Consider the following 26,306-nt stretch of genomic DNA (forward strand, 5'->3'; position numbering starts at 1 on the left):
CAGCTGGGTGACATGTGCTGTTTTGGGCTAGTTAAAGACCAGATGTGCTGCTGCATTCTGGGTAATCTGTAAAGGTTTAAATGGACACACAGGGAGGTCTGTCAGAAGATGGCTGCAGGAGTCGTTGAGTGAAATCACCAGGGCCTGTACCAGAAGCTGCGTGGCCTGTTGTGTCAGGTAGAGTCTGATCCTTCTGATGCCAGGAAAGGAGTGTGATACTTCTGCAGAAAGCTACTGTTGCTATACCAGACTTTATTCAACACTCTGAGAAACAGAGGAAAGACAGTGTTTCCTATTTCTACTTCAATTCTCTTTATTTAAAAGTCATGTTTAACATTCATGGGTATTTGTGCCTGTAATTCCTCTGGAATAGTTTCATGTTATGCTTTAGCCTGAATTCATTTAGTCTGAATCAACCAAGTTTTCCATGTTTAGGCTGATTTTTTTGATGGTAATTCTTTTTGTTTCTAAGAATTTCATCCCATGGAGTCAGAAACACTTCCCAAAGCTTTATTTCCCAGGTGAACTAAACATCTATGACTTCAGTCAAGTGTAATTTAAAGGAGCTGGAGCTGAAACGAGTCACATTCCTGTGGTTTAGTTCCCAGGTCTTCCTATCTCTCTCTCTCTCCCTCTGGGTGTGTGTGTGTGTGTGTGTGTGTGTGTGTGTGTGTGTGTGTGTGTGTGTGTGTGTGTGTGTGTGTGTGTGTGTGTGTGTGTGTGTGTGTGTGTGTGTGTGTGTGTGTGCTGATCACTTTGTTATACAGGACAGTTACTTCCTCTTCTTGTCAGACTCAGGTGTGTGTGAGTTGTTCTGAGTTGAAACAAAGGTTTGTTATTGATGAGTTGGTGCAGGTCACCGGTTGTTCCTCCTGTTAAAAAGCAGCCGAGCTCAGAGGCCTTGGAGGTGCCCATCAGTGATCTGTGTCTGTGTTTGGAGAAGGGGTTGTGGGTGTTTTTCCTTCTGTCCTTTTCTTACTGTTTGTCTTATTTATTTTTTCTGCAGGAGAACCTGTGCCATTTGTGTCCCGAGGTAATAAAATGTATAAATGCATGATAAAAAAAAATTATTGCCTGCCCCCACTTCCTTAAATTAGATTTTACCATGATATGTTTATTTAAATCCTTCATAAATTCAGTATTTTTTTTACGCATTTGTGTTTCTCCTTATTCTGACAACTTTACGATATATAACTATCAGATTATCTTTTTTTTTTTTTAAACGAAGAAAAAAAAAGGAAAAAAGCAGCTGTGAGGAGAATCTGTTTTAATTGGACTGCCTGACCACCTTCTGGCCCCCAGTCTTCGCACACTGTCATAAATATCTGTTAGTAAGGTGTGTATTTGTTTTGGAATTAAATGGAGATTGAATTGTAAAAAAATTTCTTTGTTCAAGACAACTTTTTACTGCATACAACGCACTGAGGAAAGGTATTTATCAGTACAGTTACGCATCACTACAGTTTGAAATGTGACATCAAGCAAACGTTGTAGCAGCAAGTTATATGATAGCAACGTCGTTAGCCCAGTACTCCAATGTATCTGTAGGCTAACTTGACAACAAGTAAACACCATCAGTCTGTATGAAGTTTAGTAGTTGATTACATTTAGCGCAGCTAAAGACGTGTCTGTAATCTGTAACTTTAGTAAATCCTGGTTATGTCCTGCCAGTCATGGACATTATCACAAACAGCTTAGCACCTGTGTTATAGTGAAACAACCCAAGCTAGAGGCTAATTAGCCTCTAGCTTGGGCTGTTTCACTCTTCCATCTTTCTTTCTTCTGCTCTTCTGTTCTTTTTCTGTCTGACAGTTAGGCTCCAGTGTCCACCATCACTAATAAATTAATCACAGAAATCATTTTCAGCAGAGAAAAACACAGATCTCTCTTCTCTCTACTAAACTTCATCAGCCGGCGTGGTGTTGTCATAGAGACATCAATCCGGTCCTGGTTGACCTGATCTGGAAGCTAAATGCAGCAGTTTAATATAACCTGTAACCAGTAATATTGGTGCTGATAATCTCATTTTAAAGTGTGGATTAGGATCAGGCATACATCTAGAAGGGAGACTTTTTTAAGATCACTTTCAAACTCCTCACAGCCCCTTTAAGCTAAAATTCACATTTCATTGTCGTCCCTGTTTTTTTTTCACTCAGGCCTGTTATTGACACATCACCCTCTCTGAAAAATTTGGAACATTCCACAAGTCACATGTTCCACAGAAAGTAGCATCATCAGATCCTCTGCAGGTCATGGGAAGGCCAAAAGTGAGTTCACTCATTTACTTTCCTGTGTATCTGATGATATTTCAGCTATGACTGAGGGGGTCACAATCTCAGCTCAGTTCTGTTTCCCTCAATTATTTTTTGATATTATTTATTTTTAAAATCACATCACAGCACTGTAATGTGCTTAGTGTCAATATGCTATTAGCATCAACTCCACGTGGCTATATTTCATGTATGTACCAAGGGGAAACATCTGGTTTGGAAAAATGAAAAAAAAAAAGCATAAAGACTAGAAACCACACACACACCAAGCCACAAAAAAAAACAGACTTTTACAGCATCAAAAACATATTTACAGTCTGGTTCAAAAAACAGCTTGGGTCTGAAATGTTGATTTCTCTATCAGGACACACTGTACGGAGGGTGATTTTTGTTTCTAACTCTGCGGTTTAGAAGATATTAGGATAGTATGATTGTCCAATCAGAGACACAGCTCAGCTCACGTGACTGACAGGTAACCTGTAGCTGATAGAAAAGAAAGCTGGCATCATATACAGTATGCTCTTGTCTATCAATTGGTTTCATTTCACTGTTTCAGGAACATACGGGTGATGTTGTGGAGACTACATCCATATTTTACTCAGTCTATGGTTTGTGATTATTTCATGCTGAGTAGGAGTGAGTAAAGTCCTGCAGTCCCCAGTCAGTTGATTTATTAGTGTGAATATTAATTAATGTAATTCTAGGATTTTTACATTTTAGTTTTAATGACTTAAATTTCTGAGATTGAAGATCAGTTTCATAATGTGAATGTAGGTAACCAAGCTTAAACATGCTTTTAAGATATCACATGACTGACAGGACTACAAAAAATGCAACCATCTCTGCACCTTATTAAACATGAAATAAAGCTGTCTGAGATTAACAATTACAAATTTTGAGTAGTTCAGTGTGTTTATTATCAGATCTTGAGTTGAAAACAGAGAAATGTAATGTAATTTCTAAAAAGTAACATCAAGAAGATGACACTGATTCTGTGGAATGGCCTAGGAGTTGTTTATGTACATGTTGACAGTTTCTTTACTTCAGGGGAAAGTCCCCAGACTTCCTAAAGCATCCAGATCAGCACCTTTGATGAGCCCAAATAATTCTGTTTGAAAAACCAGCAGGTGACGTCAATAAGATTACATCCAGGTATTTTGTGAGTCCTACGCAACATTCAGCAGGTGGTGGAAACTGTTCTTAGTCTGCTGTACTCACGTGTTTACCCCAGGAGCTGATTAAGATCAAACCGCTGGCATTCCTCTAAAACAGCCTCAGGTTCAGCCATTTTACACACACACACACACACACACACACACACACACACACACACACACACACACACACACACACACACACACACACACACACCTTGACATTACAGACTTTTTTTGTTGCACTCAGTGAAACCACCTGAGGTTAAACCAATCTCAGGGAAAAACTTTTTTTCTTTTTACTCCTGGAGCAATTTCGATTGGTGTCCACATGGTGGCAGTAGTGAGTGTCTGCTGAGTGCAGTCCACAGAGTAACAGTCAGACTTTGTCTCATGTAGTAAAAATACTCGTTTATTGTGATGAAAGCATAAATAGGACAGTCTCACAGGTGGTACATGTTTCAGGAAAAACATTAAAACACTTAAAAAAATCATCACCACTGACATTATTTTTACTTTACTGACACAAAACAAAAGGTCAACAACATTACAAACACACTCACAGAAAATATCCAGAATCCAGCATGCACTCTGCGCACACACACACACACACACACACACACACACACACACACACACACACACACACACACACACACACACACACACACACACACACACACTCAGAAAAAACACAAACAAAACAACATTGCATTTTCACTTCATTGACACGATTGAAGGACGTGTTGTTTCCAGGGAACACAACAGGGAACCTTAAACATTGGAGATGTAGTGTGATGACAGACCTTAATGCCAAAGAGTGGGTCAGTGTCACACAGCGAACGGATGAGCATGAGTCGCAGAGCCTGTCTCTGGAGTGTGATGAAGACTCTAAATTGTTGTTATTAGACTATGTACTTTGAGCTTTATGCACCATACAAAAACAAAACAGAAGAAAGCTGTAATGTAATGGTGTAATTACTTTTTGGGGGACACGAGAGTAAACTGCCCCGAAATGAAAGATTATAAATGTAGACAGTCCACTGAATGTTGAAGACATGTTCATGACTCTCAGAGGTCCAAATGTGACAGGAGCTGTGCATTTTCCAGGTCTTATTTACAGTCTGTGGTTTTATTTATCATGTATTTTTATTAAGGAAAATAAAAAGTTAAACACTTTTATATTTTTCAAATCCATAATCTTGAAAAAAATAAAATATCCATTTTTATTTTATTTTAAAGTTATAAAGCACCAATAGTTTGTTAAAAAACAAACAAACAAACAGATATCTGTCATCTCAAGCTGCCATGAGCACAAGCGAGAGTAGAGAGAGGGCACTTGTGGTTGATTGACATAGATAAAAAAAGAGACAGAGAGAGCTTAGGTAAAGAAAAAGAGCAGTCAAATAAAAGAAATACTGAGACATGTTCTGTTTGTTCCACAGCCGTAATGTCCAACAGAACTCTAAAACATATCCACACTGATGCACATGCGTGCAGGAAGATAGATGCCACATCATGTCGGTTGGCGATGCATTTAGGAGGACCTGTTTTAATTAAAATGCAGTGCCACCTTTTGGCCCGGAGTCTCGCACACACTGTCGTGAAGACGTGACTCTTAACAAGGCATGTGTTTGTTTTGGAAATGAATGGAGATCAGATCTTCTTTTTAACTCTACTTTTCTTTGTTCAGGACAACTTTTTACCAGATACAACGCCACATGGTAAGGTATTTATCAAGAGTTAGGTAGAGCTACACTTTGAATCGTGGCAAGTACACTTTGTCAGTTTGTACCTTAGTTTAGTAACCGGCTATATTTAGCTCTACTCTCAGCCCCTTTTGCTGTGACGTGTCTGTAACGTGTAATGTTAGTGAATCCTGGTTCTGTCCTACCAGAGCTCATCTACCAACTCCAACCTCACCAAGCAGAACTAACGTAACCTCACTCTTCATTTTATTGATAGACTCTCTGCAGAATAACTGCTGACTGTGGGCTGGAATCAACATTAGCACAAACAGTTTAGCCAACGTGTTAGTCTGCTCTTCTGTTCTTTTTCTATCTGACAGTTAGGCTCCAGTGTCCACCATCACTACAAAATTAATCACAGAAATTGTTTTCAGCAGAGAAAAACACAGACCTCTCTTCTCTCTACTAAACTTCGTCAGCTGGCGTAGTGTCATAGAGTCTTAGACGTAATCAATCCAGTCCAGCTCGACCCAATCAGGAAGCTAAGAAGTAGCATTTAGGAATAACCTATAGTTGTGCTGATAATCTAATTTTTAAGTGTGGATTACATTTGGGCCTATATCTACAAGTGAAACTTTTTCAAGAAACTCCTCACCGTCTGTCTGCTGTGTGTCACTCTGCTCTGCCTTCCATTACAGGCACTACCTGGCACCTCATATGTGCATTTATTATGTAGAGGACAGACACCTGTCAGCACCTAAACTTTGAACTGGAAGCATATTTCTTTGTTTCAGGACGGATCGTGGATCACAGTGGGTTGACCTTTTGTGTCAGTTTTACCACAGGTTTCATGGAGACACCCAGCTATGTCTTGGCTGTAAAGGGAGAAGGTGTGCTTGTGGATTTTGTAAATTATCCTTCCAGAGCATCAGCCTGTTTTTCGTGATGTGATTAATTAAAAACACATTGGGGGATCATATAACTAAATTTTAACGTGTTTGGTTAAAAGCCTGTTTTCTTTTTGTTACATTGCTTGAAAAAAAAAGGTTTCTCCCTGTCTGCTGTTTGCACCGTGAAGGATGTCTTCATGTTTTTCAATCCCTCTTTTGTCCACAAGAGTACAGGAAGTGACAGACAGAAGGTTCATGGACTGAATAAAAAAGATGGATGACATCAATTCCACAAAAGTGAGGCCAAAACATTTGAAACTCCCTCTGCTGGCTGACTGGAGTATGAAATGCCATTTCAGTATACTTTTGATCACTCAAATATATTTATCAGCCATTTACATTTTTTTCAGGCTTGTGTAATGCCTCATGTTAAGTATGAACATCCCTGTGAATACCTGTGACGTCATGGTTGCTACACCTTCTTGAATTTTGATCTTTATAAAACACAATATTGATTCTCACCTAAACACAGATCAACTTTGGTAAAAGTGAAATGTCAAGTGAAGATTTCAAGATGTGTTTTTGAAATTGTGCATTGTTGCATGAAAATCAGCTGATTAAAGAGGGGGTACTCTGATTCTTTTTAGTCTTTATTAAGTTCCTCTGGTGCCCCTGTAGTGTCTGTACATGATTTACAGCTAAAAAACCAAACCAAACCAAAACAAAACAAAACGTATTTGAGCCCCTGTCATACTTTGTTTTAGCTGCTGTCTCTTTAAGGTTCCCTGCTCCACAAGCCCCCTTTACTTTGATTGGCTAGCCCTCTGGAGGCCTTTGAGGGCGGGGCTTAAGGCAGTCCTTGGTGTTTGAGACCTGCCTCCCCGATGTGTCATGAACCAATTAAGAGATCCTGATGCGATGACCTCATCCTTTTACAGACAGATTTTAACTATGGGAAAGTATTTTAACTCACCTTTGAGGACGTTGGAAAACATCACTGATGTATGAACCAATGTATAAAATGAATAGATGACAACATTGATCTGTTTACCTAATGGACAGATTTATCATCTACCTCAGTCACAGGATTCTGCATGCATTATGAACACATTAATTCAAATTTTCCAGTCTTTTTGTCCAGCAGCAGAGATGAGTAGTGAAATTTGAAGTGCATCAGCAGCAAAAGCTGTTAGCAACAGTTTTGGCCTCACTTTTGTAGACAGGATAGTCACCATCCACCTTTCATACAGTCCACGAGTAGCTTAGTGGTGTTAAAGCTCTAAGAAATGATAGGCTAATGAATGAAATGAAACGCTCAGTGAAGAAACCACAGAGTGGATGCTATGTAACATCCAGCGGGAGCTAAATCTGCTGTAGGTCAGTGTACCAGAGAGGATCTCACCTCTTCATTATACCACAAACATCCACCACGGATGAAAAAGATCAGTGACGTGAACAGGGCCTGCTTGGGGATTAGATCTCACTCTCATAGGTGTGCATGTACGTTTTCAGTGAGAGGATCTCAGCGTAGCTCCGTGTGGTTCTGCGATACAGATCCAGGCCAGTCAGGATCTCTACATCTCTGACTCGAGCCGTGTGCATCTTCATCAGGTCCTCCACCCAGCGAGACTCCTCCTCTGAACTCTGCAGGGGGCCAGACAAAGAGTGTTTCAATATGTGATATTATTGTAAGGTCTCTGCAGGTTGTGAGGTCATTCAGAGGGGTGTCATACTGTAATGACTGAATGACAAATGTCTTTAACAACAAACATGGTCTGTAACCTGCGGCTCTGATAAAGAATTTTTATTTTTCTTAAAGAGGGAAGTGATGATTGAAGACATTGACACTAAATGAAATCATGCATGAACATTTAAACTAAATATTCATCAACTCTTGCAATGACACTTTCTTTTTTTTTTTTTTTTGAGATTTGCAAGTTTATACATTTTACCAAATTTAGAAAAAGTCAAGATTTTTTTAAGATATTACAAATTTTTACAGTTTTTTTTGCAAATTTCAAATTTTTTTGCAAATCATTTAAATCCTGTTTTTTTTTGGTCAATTTTTAAACTTTTATTTTTTAAATGTTCCCCTTTTGTAAATGTAGCACATTTTTAAAATTTCAAAATTTGGGATTTTTTTTTTTTTTGCAAATTTTTGCGCATTCTTTAAAATTTCCTTTTCTAATTTTGCAAATTTTTGCCATTTCAAAATTTTGAAAAAAGTTGCAGCTGATTAACTTTCATAAAGTTTGCAAATTGGAAAAAATACATATAACCAATTTTTTTAATTTTTAATTTTTTTTGCAAATTTGTCAAAAATTAAAAACTGAGACATCACATCTACAATTCTATAAACACAAAAAACTTCTTGTTTCGTTAAGTATTTACTAGATTTTTACTACGCATTGAATTTTATACACTTTTTTCAACTTTATTGTGAAGTTAAAGTATATTTTGAGGCTTCTGAATGACTTTGATGCAGGTGAGCTGAGGCAAAAAGGCTCTTTATGAAAGTAAAGGTTGCAGACCCCTGGTCTGTAGTGTAAAGAGACATTAATAATGCTCATGAAGATGTGGGGTGTCTTACATTGCAGGTCTCGTCGTTGGTCGGTCGGTGTGGCAGGATGAAGGCAGCACTGCTGAGCGGACCGCTACACGAGTCTGCAGCTTGTGTGAAGTCCAGGCAGCTGGTCAGGACCACAAAGTAGTGTGTGGGGACAGGTATCGTCCCACTGACATACCTTTAATAGAGGAGATGAGCCATTCATTTTTATTTTTCCCTCTTTCTCTTGTCAAAGATCATTTTCAGAGACAACACACTAACTGAAGGTGGTGGTAACACAGCAGCATCCTGTGGTCTAGCTCTGGTACCGTGATTTGCTGCTGCTGGATGAGACAGTTCTTAAAGTTTCCCAGTTAAAAGATTAAACACATGGTTCAAAAAAGAAACTGGACTTTTTGGAAATCTTTTGAGTACAGGCATGAGTACAGGCACTTACTTAAAAAAAATGTTTCATTTAAGGTGAATTAAACGGAAAGTCGAACAGCATTCTTACTCTCTTATCTTCTCAGCTGAGTCCCTGACGCCATCATAGTCGTAGTCAAATATAGGTCCGATCAGCACGTTCACCCCGTTTCTCTCTGTGGCGTATTTCTTCACCAGCGCCCTCTGGAAGTATCCCCATATTCCTGTGAGATGGAGTCAAGATATCAGTGCTAATGTGTCAGTGAATCTATCCACAGGGGTCTGAGCCTGTAGAGAAATCTCTGGTTGACTTACTCTTGAAGGCCGGATACATGGGGACAGTGTTGGTGATGAGGACAGCGTCATATTTCTTGTCCATGGTTGAGGACAGCTCTGCAGAAAAAGAAAAAAGAAACATTGTCATGATAAGAGAGTAAAATCTTCCATGTTGTATATTCTCACACATCCCAATAATCAGAAATGGTTTGGATGATTAAGTCAACTTCCTCACTGAAGGTAAAGCTAGATGTCCCTTTTTAAAGCTCGACCCAACAAATCTGAAATCATAGTTTTTTGGTCCCTCCACTCCTCCACTCTTCTCCACTCTAATTGTATTAATTTCAAGACTTAACTTGTCACTTTTAAAGATTTAAATGGACTCGTTCCAAAACATTCAACAGATCTTTGACCCTCTGAGGCTTTGTGAACACGTGGCTGGGTATTTTCGAAAACAAATATCCCCCCTTTATTGTTTTAATAGATACTTTCATCCCCACACCCCAGGTAAATCCGCTGGTGAGTGCAGCTTAAAGCATGACAAACTCATATTTGGCGCATTTTTCAGGTGTGAAACCCATGCCGTCCAATCAGAATGAACTTCTGTTATTCATCTGTGACAACTGAGAACCAAAATCTCAGTTTACTTGTGTCTGCATGAAACCATGAAAATCTTCACTTTGTCTGGAGTTTTTGGGAAAACATCATTTTTAGTGAAGTAAAACTGTTGTTTTGTGTGGACAAAAGACTGAACATATGAAAATATATCAGGTTTCCAAAGTACCTGGCAACATGTGGACCTGGTCTGAGCCTACGCTCTAAGATCAGTGGCTGCAGCTCTGCTGAATCTTCTGAGACCCCAGCTAACAGCCACTGGGCCCTCCCAGGTAAAGCTCTTAGACTGTGGAGCTCCCTCCCACCAACTATCAGACACTTCACAGTTTTAACTTCTTTTAAATTACTCTTGTAAAGCTTCTTTTCTCTCATCTAATGTGCTGTGCTGTTTTTTTTTTTTTTTTTTAACTGAGAGTGATGAGTGTGAAGCACCATGATGCAGCATGACCACACGCCACGTTTTCACTTTCATTCTTAGGAGTTATCTCAGCACTTCCCTGTTTCACTTCAGTAGCCTAAATAAAGCTGCAGGAGGAAAACTTAGGTTCCTTAAACATGCTGATGATATGGCACTAACATAGGTGGAGCTGACTCTAACTTCCCTAGGTCTGTGGGAAATGTTTTTAAATATTTAGGAGCCATATTGATAGTTCTCTCACATCCATAAATGTTACATCTCATGTTCCTGAAACAGAGATGCAGAGGCTACACACACTCAGGTAGGGGTCAGTAAGTAGATTCTCCAAATGGTGAACAAGAATGTGACTCTGTGTCTGCCTCAACCCCCTCCTCTGCCTGTATGTTGATGGTTTGGTTGTATCAGGACATTTCTGGGTCCAGAGTAAGCACGTTTACATCAGCCAATCACAGCGCGCCCAGTGTGCAAGTGACTTTGTGTGTTGATGATTGTGAGTGCAAAAGCGCAAGTTGGCTGTCTACTAACCAGGTATGTGTCAAATACCTGTGATTAGCCTGTGCTAACATGCTAAGAAACTTGATGCCACAGGTGGTTACTGTGAGTGAGTGTTTTCATGTAGTCACAATCTGGGGCAGTGGGTGTGTGCTACTGCTGGCCCTGAGCCAAGGAGGAGGAGCCCAGTTTGAATGTTGTGTTAACAGGTAAAAAAAAACTCCAGCATACCCTACCTTAAACTCCTTATTTAAAAAGAAACATCTAAACTTTAATTCTTGTATTGTCCAGTGGGTACGAGGATTTTTTTCCACCAGATTGTTAATTTATTGGGCTCTCTCTTGTTGTCTATGAATGTTGACTCATTTGTAACTGGAGATGTGTCTTGTGTTTTTGTGAAGCCAAAGACTTTTTTTTTTTACTTTTTGAACAAATAGAGTTTATTCTTTCGAGCATTCAGGGAAATGTTTGGTTGTGACCTTTGAAGTCTCATGAAGAGGAGTAGGATGGAAATATGGATCCCTTTCCTATATTAAAACGTCTTGACATCTGTCAAACATGTCAAACAGTTTCCTGTTTTCCTGCTGATGCAGTAGGAATTTAGAAAATACTTTTTGACTCTGTGGCTCACAGCTGATGAGGATGTAATGTCTGCTCATGAGTAAAAATAAGAGTATATTTACAGAAGAAATGTGAACAACGGGCATCAATTCAATGGGTCATAAATAATCTTAGTAACATCAAAACCATTTTCTGTCCATTTCATAACCTGCTAAAACTTGCAGAGGCTTTAACAAGCAGAGAGTGTAGAGAGTTGAAAAATAATGAGTTTGTCATCAGAGCAGGTAAAGACTTTTAAACCACATGAAACTCACGAGGAGGGTAGAGGAAGGCGTAGGTGATCTGTTTGTCTGCTCTGTAGTTGGTGCAGGACTGACTGTAGGCTGGAGGGACTCTGGTGTCAGGTCTCACACAGTTCGACAAAGCTTCAGGCAGAGGGGACACTTCTACCTGCAGGGACAAACACACAAACACACACGATGAAGATGAGAGAGAAGAGCTGAGCCTCTCCTGCCAGCAGAGGGCGCTTAAAGAACACAAAGAGCTGAATAAATAAACTGGTTCACACTTAACAACAGGTACATTTGATAAACAGAAACAGATGTGATGTTCCTTCAGCCTGCACTTTTCCTTCATAACCAGCAGAGGGAGACTCTAAATATATGATACCTTCTCAGCCACTTCACTGTTATTCATCATAGAAGGTTAGTTTAGTTTACAGCCCACCAACTGGACAAACAGAAACTGACTCTTTGAGTCACAACACGTCAAGACATCAGTGACAACAGATCTTTAGAGGGGAATAGAGAATAAATATATGTTTTCCCATTGTGGGTTAAAGTTCAAAAGAAGAATGGACTTAAAAAAAAAACATAACAAGACGAAAACAAAAACGAAACAACTGTTGATAACTGCTTTCAGTGTTTAGTGCTCTGATGGCAGAAGGGATGAATGAGAGTGCGTTTTTTTGTCTTCTTTGGGGGACAAGACAGCAACACCCTGAGGACATAATTCAACTTTGGCTAGAACATGCAGAGGTTGACCCCAAATCCCTTTTCCAACAACCAGTAGGCCCTCTATTCCTACTGTCCGATGTTCACACTGCCCTATGATCCTACTGTCTTATGTCACCACTGCTCCATGTTCCCATAGCCTTACGTTTCCACATTCCAATGTTCCCACAGCATAATGTTCCCTCAGTCCTATTTTCCCACAGCCCTGTGTCACCACCCTATATCCCCAGTTCAATGTCTCACAGCCCTAGTTCCCTGCAGCCCAATGTTCCCACAACCCTTTTTCAACTGCCCAGTGTTCCCACAGCCCAGTGTTACCACAGCCCAGTGTTCCCACAGCCCAGTGTTCCCACAGCCCAGTGTTTCCACTGCCCAGAAATAATCACAATCCCAATCATTCCAAGAAAATAAATAAAATACTGTGAAGGGGTTTCTGCTGAAGCAAAGCTTATAGATGCTAAATGTGTGTTTTCATGTCCTAAAGTCAGACAAACAAAACCAGAAAAACAAAATCATAAAAGTCTAAGAGCACAAAAAGTAATAAAAATAAAACAGTAGAAGTAGACAGATAAAATTTGGTAGTTTAAGATGTGTATTTGAGAAGCTTTGCCAGACAAAGTAATCTGGATAAACATCTTAGATGTGAAAACTCAGACAAGAAAAATCTGTTCAGGGGCGAGTTTAAAAGCTGCTGTCAAATTTGACCCCAAAGATAGTGTTGGTTGTTGTTTTTTAGTTGGCTGAAGTCAATGATGAGTTATTTGATGTTCAGATTTAAGTATGGTAGACTTTTAAAATCCAAACTAATCTGTCACTGGAGAATGTTGCTAGTCTTAAAAATTGAGTGTAGTGTTAGTTCAGGTCATGATGTTTAGCTGAGTGATGTGATGCTCGCTCTGGGTCTTTGCTGCTGCTCTCCCTGCCTTGGCTTTTCATATATGCTCACCAAAGAGAAAGGCGGTTTGCTCTTTGCACCTCAGGCTCCTCAGATGCATCTCAAACCTCTGCTTTCTCTCCAAAACACTGAAACACTCAGTCACAGTTCAACTCAAGCTGTACCTCAGCTCCAACCAACAATACTAAACACAACAATCTGGTTTCCACACTCACTGCAAGACTGAAACAGCTCTGCTTTAAGTCTCTGATGTTCAAATCCTTCCTCCCAGACAGTTTTCAATAAATTTACATCAGTAGCGGCAAATCTTATACCAACCCCACCACACATGGTGTCCCCCAGGGTTCAGTGCTTGGTCCCCTTCTGTTTATCCCCCTCAGCCCCATCATACACCACCACAGGCTTCACTTCCACTGCTACAACAATGATACCCAGCTCTACATCTCTGCCATTCATTCTACTCTCACAACCTGCCTCTCTGTCAAACACTGCAGTGAGCCGTCCTGTGGATAAGATGCCTCCTTTGTTAGCTGACTGTTTAAGTTTGCAATGACACGTACCTGTCTGCTGACGGTGTAGGACGTCCACAGAGGCATGGAGAGCGCCTCGCTGTAGCCGCTGATGTAGTCACTGTGGTGGAGGATGGAGTATTTTGTACGGAAGAGCACAGCAGGTCGACCGTGTGGGAGGTTCCTGCTGTCTGAGAGGGGACGGGGAGACATGAGACACGCTTACTGAACACGGCAGAACAAAGTCATGACAACAGCACGATCATAGATCACAAAAAGATGTGTGAATGATTGTGTACGTTTCCTGAGGTTGTGAAAAATTATTTAACATCTACAACTTGAATTACTAATGATCGTTCTTTAAACCAACAAAAGTTTGAAGTGCTCCAGTCAACTGTTCCTGACTAAAAGTATGACCCCTCAGCAGCACTCAGAGGTTCAAATCACCCAACAACGTTATGAAAAGGATCAACTCTGATTTCACGAAGATAAAAGATGTTTTTGAGTCACACCACTCCCCAAAAATACAACCAGTCAACAACAAACCAGTGATTTAACTTTTCAGATCAGAGGAGATTCTGGTCTATTATGACTCAATGGGCCAGTTTGTCGGCAGGGTTCTCTGAGTCTGGAGCCTTTGAAGAGTGAGGTTGTGGTGAGAAATGAGAAGCTCTGTGTCTAAAGGATCCTTCTCGTAAAGTCGTCATGGTCTGAGGACCGAGCATACACACTGACTTCATTTCCAACCAGCACAAGTGCTCAGCTAGACTGAGACCCAAAAACACCCTGTAACATAGCTGACCTAGCTAACATAGCCTTCTGTCAGAGAGCAAAGGAGACAGAAGAGAAACATGAGGTGAATACACCGAATCAAAACTTTAAGACCAGTTCAGAAACTGCAAGAATTAACATTTTGCACTGTTGGATCTTCAAAAGGTTATAAGCAGAGTTTAAAAATACAAAGAAGAAATGAGACAAAAAATAAAACAAAAAAATTGAGTGAACCATTTTTGCAAACAACAATTAAAGTGAAATAGTCTTTGAAAGACCAAATCTGCCCAAAAAATCAGATTCAAGTCATTTTCTGTCAGGTTTTCACTCTGTCATGACCACACACTGACAAAGGCTGAAAACCTTTGTCTCTCTAAACGTGGTTGGATTGTTTAGCCGCATCAGAAAGGTCTCTCATAACACGCCATCACGACTGACGTTGGAAGCAGTAAGACAGACATTTTGGATTTCTTCAAAGATCCTGAGGGTTAGGGAACAAAAGAGTCCAGAGGTAGACCCACAAACATTTTACTGGAGGATCTGATTGGCTGTCCATAAACACAGGATGATCCTGGACCCAGATTCCGGCCGTTACTGGAGCCGACTGCAGCCCAATGACCATCAGAATTGTGGTGTTGAAGGAGACGAGGCCTTTGAAGACGTGTTTTGTGCTTAAAGCTCTTCTCTCTCAGATGGGGATCTGAGAGAGAAGAGCTTTAAGAACATGGGACACTGAAAGGTGAAGAAAGTTTGATTCTCTGAGGAGAAAAAACTGAACCTTGACGTCCTGATGGCTTCAACGTTACTGACATGACCAGGAGATCCCACTGGAGATGTTTTCACGGCGGCACAGTGGAGGGGGGCCATCATGATCTGGGGCTTTTTCCTTCAATGGACCAATGGAGCTTCAGGTTGGTCAGGGGCGTCAAACGGTGGCTGGCTCTGTGGAGATGTTGCAGGGGGCCTCCTTCATGACTGAGGGCCCTGGTCTGTGTGGGAATGACTGGGTTTTTCAACAGGACAACGCTGCAGGTCACAATGGGCGCCTGACAAAGGACTTCTTCCAGAGGAATCAGCTCACTCTTTGGACCATCCTGATGTTCCCCTGATCTAAATCACTCTGACAACATTTGGGGATGGATGGAGAGGGAAGTTTACAGAAATGGACATCAGGTCCAGACAGTGGATGATCCTCCATGAAGACATCTTCACCGCTTGGAGCCTCCTGGAAACACTCTCATCAAGCAGGAAGAGATCAACAAGAACGGGGGAGCTCCTCATTTCTGAGTCCATTTTCAAACTTATTGTTTTATTTAAGAGGTTTCACGTTTTTTGGACTGTGGTCTTACACTTTGGATGAGCCGATGAACAGTGTCTACCTTTAACTGTTGTTTTCAAGTAATTGTTCACTCATTGTTTTTGTCTTACTTTCACTTCTTTTTGCATTTTGAAGCTCTACTCCAACAGTGAAAAATGTAAATTCATGTTCCACTCACTGATGTCACATGTGTACCCTCTGAAACTCCTTGTCACACTTTGAGTTGACACTTTAAACCAGAGTCACTGTGGTTAATGTTTCTGCAGCCTGCTGAGGTGATCTACTGGAGCAGCTCAAAACTTTTGTGCCTGATAACCTCAAAGAGAAGACAGGAAAAATCTGTGTTGTTCTTTGACTAAAAGAGGTCAGTAATGTCTAAATGTGGTAGTATGGTGAAACACTAACCATCCATGGCTTGCCTCAGTCGCTGGTTTAGCTCCTCCACTTTGTTCTGTAAGAGACAGAGCCAGAGTGACTCCAGGTTATAGCCTCGTACAAGGGTCACTTTCAAACCTCTCTGGCCCCTACTTTTTACACGCAACTGCAAAAAGATCGGAGATTGAAACAATCTCATGCCAGAGATCGTCATGGGAATCACAAACACAGTGAAGATGAGGAGACACACGCTGCAGAGGAGGGCTGACGACAACTCACTTCCAGTCTGAACAGTTCAAAAGCTCTATTTGCAAGTTTTTTTAATCCCCACATAAGATTTTTATTGAGCAGATTTTCTACGCTGATGTGAACAGACTGACTGGAGGTGAGATGTTTCAGGCTCCGCAGCAGGAAGCAACAAAGTTATCTCAGTTCTTGGAAAAAGCTGAAGAGAAGAAAACAGATGATTAGACACAAACTTTGAGTCAGACATGCTTCAGACACAGAAATCATCAGATGATCATGGATCTGAGCCCCATGTGGATGATTCGTCTCATAGATCTGATCGCTCAGCAACAAAGCACTGCAAAAGAAAGACTTGTACTGGAGTCACATGTCCCGCAGCGTCAAACATGGTGATGAGAGTCGCAGCATGTCTGTAAGTCAACTGTTTGGAAACATCAGTTTGAGCCCTGTTTGCTGATGTCCAATGTGAATCATTGTTTGTTCCATTTTCCGTACCCTCAGCACACAATGTCAGACTTGATGAGCCTGATTAAATGGAGGGAGTTGTGTCTGATGGTGTGTGTGTGACTGTGAGTAAGGAAGAGGGAGCTGAAACATCAGGTCATGATCTACAGGAGACTGTTTGAGAGCATGATGATGGGCAATTTCACCAGAGTTAAAGTTAACCTGTTAAACAACTCATAAATAATTCACAACTGCTCTGAGCTATTCACTAAGATACAGTAGAGTTTATACCAGGTTAAAAAACCTCATAATGGAAAAACTGCCCCATTACATGAACTCAAAAGGATGAAAATGATCACATTAATCCACTGAATGCAGATTGGCTTGGTGTCCAGCTTACTAAAGAGAGAGCAAACATGAGATACCACTACCTCACTGCTTTCTCATGGTTGTGTCTCTTCATAGAAATCTTTAAAAATATAGATTTAATTTCTGACAGTGTTTTTCACAAGTGTATTTTTTACAGCACTTTATGGGAGCAGATGATGGTTTATGTTACTAGTTATATCTAAAAGGTAGTTTTTTAATGCAGAAACTTTGGAGCCGGGACCTCCACACTAAACATCTCTGATTAATGGAGCAGCCTTTATGATTTTTTTTACTCCTCCCTCCGTCTACAAAAAGCTGACCCCCTGCTGTGAAGAACTTGGTTTAGTACCTCGTAATCACTAGTCTTCTTTGAACATGATAGCGTGAATATGTCTCTGTCAGCTTCCAGTGTTTCAGTTAAAGGATGCTGTGAAGAGGATCTGTTTTAATCTGACTGCCTCGCCACCTTCTGGCCTGGAGTCTCTGTCGTACACACTGTCGTAAAGATGTGACTTTTAACCAGGCGTGTATTTTTTTTTGGAACAAATTCTTTGTTCAAGACAAAATTTTTACAACGCGATGAGGTAAGGTATTTATCAGTACAGTTACGTAGCACTGTTTGAAACGTGACAACAAGCTAACTGTCAGTTTGTAGAGTAGTTTAGTGGCTGTCCATACATAGCTCAGCTGGCAGCCTGGTGCTCTGAGACGTGTCTGTAATGTGTAACATTAGTGAATCCTGGTTATTCCCTGTCAGTCATCTACCAATCAGAGCTAATGTTACCTCCCTCTTCATTTTATTGATAGACTCAAGTTTGAACAGACCACTGCAGAATAACTGCTGACTGTGGGTTGGGATGAACATTAGCACAAACAGTTTAGCCCTTTTAGCCTTTAGCTTGTGTTTTATCTCTCTCCTGTTTATCTTTCTTCTGCTCTTCTGTCCTTTTTCTGTCTGAAAGTTAGGCTCCAGTGTCCACCACCACTACAAAATTAATCACAGAAATCATTTTCAGCAGAGAAAAAACACTTCTCATAACTAAACTTCATCAGCTGGTGTGGTGTTGTCATAGAGACTTGGATCAAGCTAGTCCTGCCCGACCCGATCTGGAAGCTACGAAGTAGCATTTTGAGATAACATACATCAGTGCTGATAATCCATAGACTGTATAAAACATGGACGTTGTCTTGCCGACGTCACCCGTCTGTTTCTGAAATGGAAAATGAAGCACATCGGCTATAGCAGCCATATTGGTAGTGGCAAGGGCTTTGCTTACAGCCAAAGAGCGCCTGTCAGTCACGTGACCCTCAGCTGTGCCTCTTATTGGGGGAGCTCACGATCTTAATATCCTCCAAACGGCCAAGCACAGTGGGTGCCGGCAGTAAAATTAGCGACACAGACGGTAGACGTTTTTTGAACCAGGTTGTAAATGGGTTGATTTCTGCTGTGAAAACATCTTTTTTGGTTTGGTGTGTATGTGACTTCTGCTACTTCTGGAGCCAGCCTCAAGCAAACACTGGAGAAACAGCAGATTTTTGCAATTCAGCATTGTCTCATATTCTCAGACCAGAGGTTGCCGCTTGTGATAACCTCATTTTAAATAGGGGATTACAATTGGACCTTTGTCTTAAAGGGAGACTTTTTCAAGCTCACTTAAAAACTCCTCACAGCTCCTTTGAAGAGTGACCCTGTAAACTGGAGACCTTCAGCTGAATGTGTCAGTAGATATCCAGTTTACAACAGCTGTTCAAACACAGAAAAAGTCCTCTGGAACACATCCTGGTTTTTTCTTTTTTTTTTTCTTTCTTTTTTTTTTTTTACAGCTATCAGAATTTTTTCATTTGATGAGCATTTGATAATAATTTAAAGAGGTTCAAGAAGAATGGTATCATCTTTGCTGAATGGCCTCTTTTCTTGTCTTACTGCCCTCTATTGGCCTGGCTGTGTAGTGCAATTACATTTTTTTTTCCATACTAACTGGTCTGGACACAGACAATAGGTCACAGGAACCTTTTAGCTCTGGAAGAGTTGTTCCGTGGACTAAAGGTATGTAGAACCTCTGTCTAGAAAGCACCTTTTTGTGTTATGATGTTTTCATGAAATCCTCAGATGCATTAAATCCCAAAAGCTGCATCACCTCATGTTTTCAGTGTTTCAAATTTGAAATAATATGAAGAGGTCATGCAGATGATTATCTCTTTACAGCGCTCCCACAGGATGGATGCTCATATCCATCCATCCATATATCATCCACACCTTTTTTCTTATCTGGACGTTTATTACTGGTTTCTGGACTGAGTGATTTTTGGATGGAGTTAAATGAAACCCTTATGATTTCATCATCACTCGTGTTCTCGGGTACAGGTGAGCTGACAGTCAAGCCAGTCTCCTGCAAACTGTTGACAGGAAGCTGATGCCAGGTCTGCCCCTGAGTCAACATGGCTGACCTTATCATCACAGCTGCAGCCCAGGTCGTCTGCCCCTGCAGGAACAAGACCAGAGGCTATTGGTCTGGAAACCTCCTCAGGCATGGTGGGTCTGTAGGGGGGGCCTCTCAGCAGGTGGTTCAGACTGCCATGGGTGCCGTTGTTGGGTGCTGGTTTCAGACCCAGCAGATCTGACAGAGACAGGAAACGTTTCACCGGCAGGCCAAAAGAAACTGTGATAAACACGCGTCACAGAACTCTGTCTCACCACACATGACGTTATACAGCTCGATGTTCTCAAACGCTGGGACTTTGGTCTTGAACTTAAAAGTGGGTCCATAGCCCAAGAAGATGGTCTGAAAAACAAAGATGGAGCAGATTTAGGTTGATGTGGTGAACCTCTGTGGGCTTGGGCTGCTGAGCTACAGTGAACTTCATGTGATGAAGTCAGATCATGATGAGGTTTACCTGCATGCTGTTGATCTTGTTGTCGTATCCATGGTCCCCAGCGAACCCACAGTGCCTCCTCCCCTCAGGAACTCTCCTGTGTTAAAGCCAAAGTCAGGATTTTTAATGACGCAGGCTCTTGTTAGAGAAGTTATGATCATTGAGTGCTGAAGTCGTTTCTATCATGACCTGGTGTGTATAACTGAAGATCAGTGGATTACAACAGCAGCACCTGCAGCGTGACATCACTCAAATGTGACGTTCATATCCAGCATATGATGCCAAACACAGAGCATATGCATGAATGTGGTCTCCATGGAGTCATCTGTTTGTTTCTCATACAGAGGTTGGAGCCCAGCATTGATGGGGCAGATAGAAATGCTGAGTTTAGTGTAGCTTTGTTTCCAGTGAGCATAGCTTAGCCTTACTTTCATGAAGAACATCCCTTATTTCCCAAAGAGCACACTGTCACTCAAAACTCAAAAGTTAACCGAAGTGACCTCTGGATGCTGATGGTCAAATATGCAACAAACAGAAAAACAGCAGTGCATGCTGGGTGAAAAACACTGATGTAGCATACAGTATGACTGCAGTGGGCTGTTAGTGTTCACCTCCATGAGCCCTCAGCTCAGGACAAGCTTCTCTTCACACACCTTAACCACAGTCCTCTGATTGAAAAACAGCCACTTCTCTCTACTTCCAGTGAGACACCCTAATGTACTGTGTGTTTGAGAATGTGTGTGAGTGTGTGTGTGTTTCTCAGGGGTAGGTCACAGGTATGTGAAAAATGTGAATGGCAAGACAAAGTCAGTTTCAGTTGGTGTGTGAAAAGTTAGTAGGTTTCAGAATTAAGCTGCCTTAGACTCATGCACATCTATCTGTGTGTGTGTGTGTGTGTGTGTGTGTGTGTGTGTGTGTGTGTGTGTGTGTGTGTGTGTGTGTGTGTGTGTGTGTGTGTGTGTGTGTGTGTGTGTGTGTGTGTGTGTGTAAGCTCTGCTCACAGCTCTGGTGCCAGTGATTAGCCTGTCTGTCTATCTGAGCTGCTCAGAGACCTCAAAGATCTCTTTCATTTAACAGTTCAGCATGTGTGTGTGAGTGTGTGAGTGTGTGTGAGTGTGTGTGTAAGGGAGAGAGAATGTAGCCTTCCAACCAACCAAAACAGCCCCACAGCCTGATGCACACACACTCAGACACACAGCACTGAAAGCTGAGGCGGCCCGTGTTTCTCTCGTGATGACTTCATGGTTTACTTTGTCCCTGAGTCGCTGCAGCTCGAGCGCTCAGAGCTCAGAACGTACGCCTGTCAGAGCTCTTTTTGGAGCGTCATTAACGTCTCAGCAGCTGCAGCTCTGTCAGATGTGTTTTTTTTTAATGTGAGTGTGGCTGGAGACAGCACGTCTTAAAAGCTTTCAGCGCTACATGTGTTAATGATGCATCGATAGCAGCCGTGTTGACATAAAACGTGTTGTTAAGTGGAGCAAGATGTGCAGTAAAAAGGCCACAGATGGGTGGGCTGGAAACGCCACATCGACACTGTGACTGTACAGATCTGCAGAGCACCTTACTGCGGGCAACATGACAGGATTAAATCACCATGAACCTTTTTTCTCCTGCTTGGTGTCAGGCTTTAACATCAGATAACTGGATATTAAAGGATTTGAGGCTGTAGTACAAACAAATTAGAGAGTTTAAGAGGAGAATGCATCAGCTGTCATCAAGTCACAGAGGTGCTTTTCATCAATGACTGTAGATGGATATTATGCTGATATAATCTGAGGCATACAACATGTATGGAGCCAAAACCATGACTTAAATGTTTGGTATCCAAAATCTAGGCTGTGTTCAGACCAGAAAAGTCCTTTGGTCCACTTGTTTGGTCCGGACCAAAAGCGGACTTTATTTTTTATCGTTTGGTGCGGTTTGTATTCAGATTGTACTTTTTGCAAGTGGACTATATTCTGTAAACCCATCCACATGTGTGACCATCAGTGCTCTCATTGGACAGCACAGACAAAGGGCTGCACACAGAATACAGACCTGGAAATGGAGGTAAACCTGTGTTTGTGCTCTTATTAGAGCTGCAAAATCATTTTCAGTTTCAAGAGCAGCTCCTTCAAAGCAGCTTAACAACACCGTTTACAATTTTGGAACAGCAAAGACGAATGCACGCAGCAAGGAGACGCTATGCTCTGCATGTCCTGACCCACAACATGCTAGCAACAGCATGGCTAAACAGAAGATGGAGGATCAGGTATGAACCAAAGACGGTTAGGTTACGGTGGCTTTATAGGCCCAAAAGGCACATGTATCCTGTAGTTAGTTTGGATGGACCTTGGTTTGTATTCAGATCTGCACCGGAGAACCACGAACCGCACCAGAGTTCGTTTGGAAGCGGACCGAGACCACCTCAAAAAGTGGGTCTTGGTCCGGTTGTTTGGTCCGCACCAGGGTTTGTTTGTGTCTATTCACACCTGCATAAAAAGTTCGCACCAGCGTGGGAAACAAACCCTGGTCCGTTTAAAGTGGACCAAACAGTCCAGGTCTGAAAACGCCTTAAATTTGTCATTTAAAAAGAAACATCCTGAAACTGAAAAAAAAATAGAAACATTTTATGTTCACTTTATGTCTGTCTGTTGTAAGAAAAAAAGTAATGGCATCAAAAAGGCAATAACATTTTGCTGAAGTTAAAAACATGGACATAAAATATTACATTATTTGTTTCTATAAAGTTTTGCATTGTGGCGTGTTTTTAAATTAAATTATTACATAATAATAATAATAATAATAATAATAATAATAATAAGAAGAAGAAGAAGAAGAAGAAGAAGAAGAAGAAGAATATTTCCTAAAACAAGGGTGAAGCTTGGCTCGACTTTCACCCCTTTCAGGAACTTGGAGAGTAGCTTGGGACAAAGAACAATGTGAGTTAGCTTTTTGATGTGATTAGCTTGTGCCAACATGCTAAGTCAGGTGCATGGCTCTCAAGTTCCGCCCACGTAGAAACGTGATGCTACAGGTGGTTGCTGGGCTAGTGAGTGTGTTCAAGTTGTCACGGTTGGAGGCTGTGGGTTTGTGCTGCTGCTGGCACTGAGCCAAGGAGGAGGAGCTTTGAATGTTGTGTTTACTAACAAGTAATGAAAACCCCTGCAGACCCTACCTTTAAAGTCATCATTTTGGCTCCATAGTCATGTTCCAGAAATATGAATTCTGACAAACCCGTTATTATTGTGAAAAAATAAAAAACAGAGGTTATAACTGATATTAAAGCACGCAACCAGAAAATGTTTGATCTCTTTTTCTTTGTCGGAGACTCCAGAGGTGACTTAACCAGGATCTATACAACATCTATATCATCTTTATCATTAGAGGAACATGTGACCAAGGGTAGTCTGATTTTCTGCAGATCAGCAAAATAAGTATCTTGAGCTTTTTTTTTTTTTTTTTTGAAGGTTTTGTTGATTTTTGGATTTGTCTTTTAGTGAATTTCCACAGCATAGGGTCACTGGACTCTAGTAAAGCTACTTTGGAGTCTCAGCCTGAAAAATTTGTCCCCATATTTTGTTCCACTTTTAAATAACGATGGCTCAGTACCTGGCTACGTGCCACTTCCTCTCCACCAGCAGGTGAATGTCTTCAATGCGTCGGTTGTTGGCGTAGTGCAGTCTCTTTGGCAGGTGCTGCTTCAGGTACGGCTTAAAGTGCTGCTCTGCTTTCTTACACTGAAACAGAGGAGCACAGGATGAGTTTAGCCCAACGGAGAGAAGAACAAGGCTTGTTATACCACATGAGCAGCTACCACGCATGGTAAAAGTAACTTTTAATCTATGTTTAAAATACAGGGCAGCAGATTAACCCCTCTTTAAAGTTTGCCAATCAATATCCCTCTCTATATATCTCCTTGATTTGATTCCTGTAGCAGAAGTGATTCAATGAAACAGTCACTTATTTGTGATCCTGATAGCTTCCTGGTATTACATATTGCACTTTAAGTGGCAGTTATTTGGTCTAAGTCCACAGAAGCTCTCATGTTTTCATGCAGGTTTGATACTTACTGTCAGATTGTCAACAACAGCCTTTGGGTCGTCTGAAAAGCAGGAGAGAGGTCGGAGGATGAGAAACTGTTGCAAAGCTTGTTCAGGACAACAAACAGACTGTTCTTTACTCTCAGTCTGAACTCCATGAACTCAGCCTGTTGGGACTGAACAAAGTGTCTGACGCACAGAAAAACTGATAATTACTAAAACTCTGAGACGTCTCCTCAAATTGATCAGACACTCTGAGAACAATGTCTTCACAGAGGTTTAGTGTAAGATGATGAATCTTGGGACAGTCACTGGCCTCCTTTACCTTTATAATCCTTAAAAACTGTTTTGCCCAGTTTTCAGCTTCTCACAGCTGCAGCCGCATCTTTTAAAATGTTTTTAAGAGAAAGGCAGTCTATGGTGACAAACATACAGCCCAAGGGATAACTGTTTCATATACAAATGTTAAGATAAAACGCATTTTGATTCAGGTATGGAGTGGAAAGGTAACTCATTAAGATGCTGTGTCAAGCCCCCCCCAGTTCAAAAATTCCACCCAACTAGGTACTTTTATAGGTACCAACTGAATTCTGTCCGGAGTACAGAGTACCGATACGGTACCATGCTTCAGTACCTAAATGCATATTTGTGACTGTGAAGGAGTGGTAGAGTAGCTGATTTTCCATGCTGGACATGAACACAGCACTGCAAGTTTATAAACTGAGAAATTAATTTGTTAAACTGAAAAACTTTCCACCTTTCTTACTCCATCCACTGTCCAGTCCTCTATCACTAAAAGCAAGAAAAGCCCAAAAAATGACTTAGAAAATAAATGAATTGAAAAACTTTGAGATTTTATCATTAAAAAATAATATTAATTACCACATAAATACACAAAAGAAACTGAAAACTGGTACCATTGAGTAACGGTACCAATTCCTATGTACCAGGCATTGGTATCTCATCATTTCAAATTTTAAAGGTGCCCATCCCTATCTGTGCCCAGGATAGACTGAGGTACTGCTGAAATTTATGGTATGTTCTAGAGTAATCTCAGGCTGGTCATGAAATGTTTTCTAAAAGGATAGTTCATTAAATTTCAGACTTTTATTATATACTTGTACTTCCTGCATCGAAACAAAAGGAAAAAATCACTTGTTGTTTAGCTTTTTTTTTTTGTATGATGCCAATGGTCCGGCTCACAAGTTGACATTGGGCTGAATGGGGCCCTCGAACTGAAATGAGCCTGAAATCCCTGAGTTAATGCTCTCCACACTGATTAATGCCTTTGTGTCAATTATTCACTGTAACAGCTGATTCAGCTCCTCAGAGGCTCCCTGCAGCAGCAGCAGCCAAAATAAGCTTCAAAAACCATATTTACTAGAAGGGAAAGTAAAATATGACATTATATGTGATGCTAAGTTTGTAGAAACTTAGCCTACGTGTGTGTGCATGTGTGTCAACAACACAGTGAAAACCTGAATTCCCTCTCAAAGATCAGTGAAGCAGATCTCTGAAGCATATTTCTCAGGAAGGAAGGAAGCCTCACCCTAAAGAAAATCCTCTTTGACTGAGTGGGATTATAATTCACAACACAAACATCACGCTGTATTAAAGAAAACTGGAAACTACTTAACGAGACCTCAAAGTCCTTAAGAAAACCTTTCCTGAGGTAATAAATCAGCTGAATGGTAAATGGACTGTACTGACACACACATGCTCTACTGAGGCTTCATTTTGCTGACGTGCAGACTCTGACTGGATGTAAAAATATAAAAAAATGTTGAACAGTGAATCAGCTTCAGCTTCTCAGTTTGTCTCTCACATTTGGTGTTGTTGGGGTTTCTGGAGCGAATTCGGCCCAGTGACCCCGGGGTGAGGATGATGTCATCAACGTTGGTCATGTAGTTACTGAGGAACTCTGTGCGGTCGCAGTGGGCCTCCTCCATACCTGAGGACACACAGGAGGGTGAGGGAGGAACACAGTACTACACACACTCTAAACTGATCCATTTTGTGTCTAATCAAGCAGAAAAATGTACTCATAGATTTAATATATTCACATTACAGTCACATTTATTCAGCAAGAGCACAGGGCCCTTGCGGAGCACTTAGCTTCCATTGTAATCTATCAGGCA

The 26,306-nt window shown here is 41.1% G+C and overlaps 1 protein-coding gene across 2 annotated transcripts in view; it reads right to left on the reverse strand.

Annotated features, from left to right (window-relative positions):
• Positions 1-4,836: 4,836 nt before the first annotated feature.
• Positions 4,837-26,306, reverse strand: part of enpp2 (ectonucleotide pyrophosphatase/phosphodiesterase 2) — a 48,185-nt gene continuing 26,715 nt past the window's right edge. Inside the window, exons 13-25 of one of the 2 annotated variants that reach the window (XM_074683588.1) lie at positions 25,994-26,119; positions 24,199-24,230; positions 23,738-23,865; positions 20,168-20,243; positions 19,968-20,055; positions 19,721-19,890; positions 16,244-16,289; positions 13,801-13,940; positions 11,647-11,782; positions 9,286-9,363; positions 9,062-9,194; positions 8,593-8,746; positions 4,837-7,646 (exon numbers count right to left, since the gene is read on the reverse strand). In XM_074683588.1, the coding sequence (XP_074539689.1) occupies positions 7,476-7,646; positions 8,593-8,746; positions 9,062-9,194; positions 9,286-9,363; positions 11,647-11,782; positions 13,801-13,940; positions 16,244-16,289; positions 19,721-19,890; positions 19,968-20,055; positions 20,168-20,243; positions 23,738-23,865; positions 24,199-24,230; positions 25,994-26,119 (1,478 nt within the window). In that variant the 3' untranslated portion in view covers positions 4,837-7,475. Of the gene's footprint in view, positions 7,647-8,592; positions 8,747-9,061; positions 9,195-9,285; positions 9,364-11,646; positions 11,783-13,800; positions 13,941-16,243; positions 16,380-19,720; positions 19,891-19,967; positions 20,056-20,167; positions 20,244-23,737; positions 23,866-24,198; positions 24,231-25,993; positions 26,120-26,306 lie in introns of both variants that reach the window. The other variant, XM_074683587.1, reaches the window with a different exon arrangement.

Source organism: Halichoeres trimaculatus, unplaced genomic scaffold (assembly GCF_033239565.1).
Source record: "Halichoeres trimaculatus isolate MK-OKI-2021-1 unplaced genomic scaffold, fHalTri1.1 fHalTri1_scaffold_12, whole genome shotgun sequence".
In the NCBI taxonomy this organism is placed as follows: domain Eukaryota; kingdom Metazoa; phylum Chordata; class Actinopteri; order Labriformes; family Labridae; genus Halichoeres; species Halichoeres trimaculatus.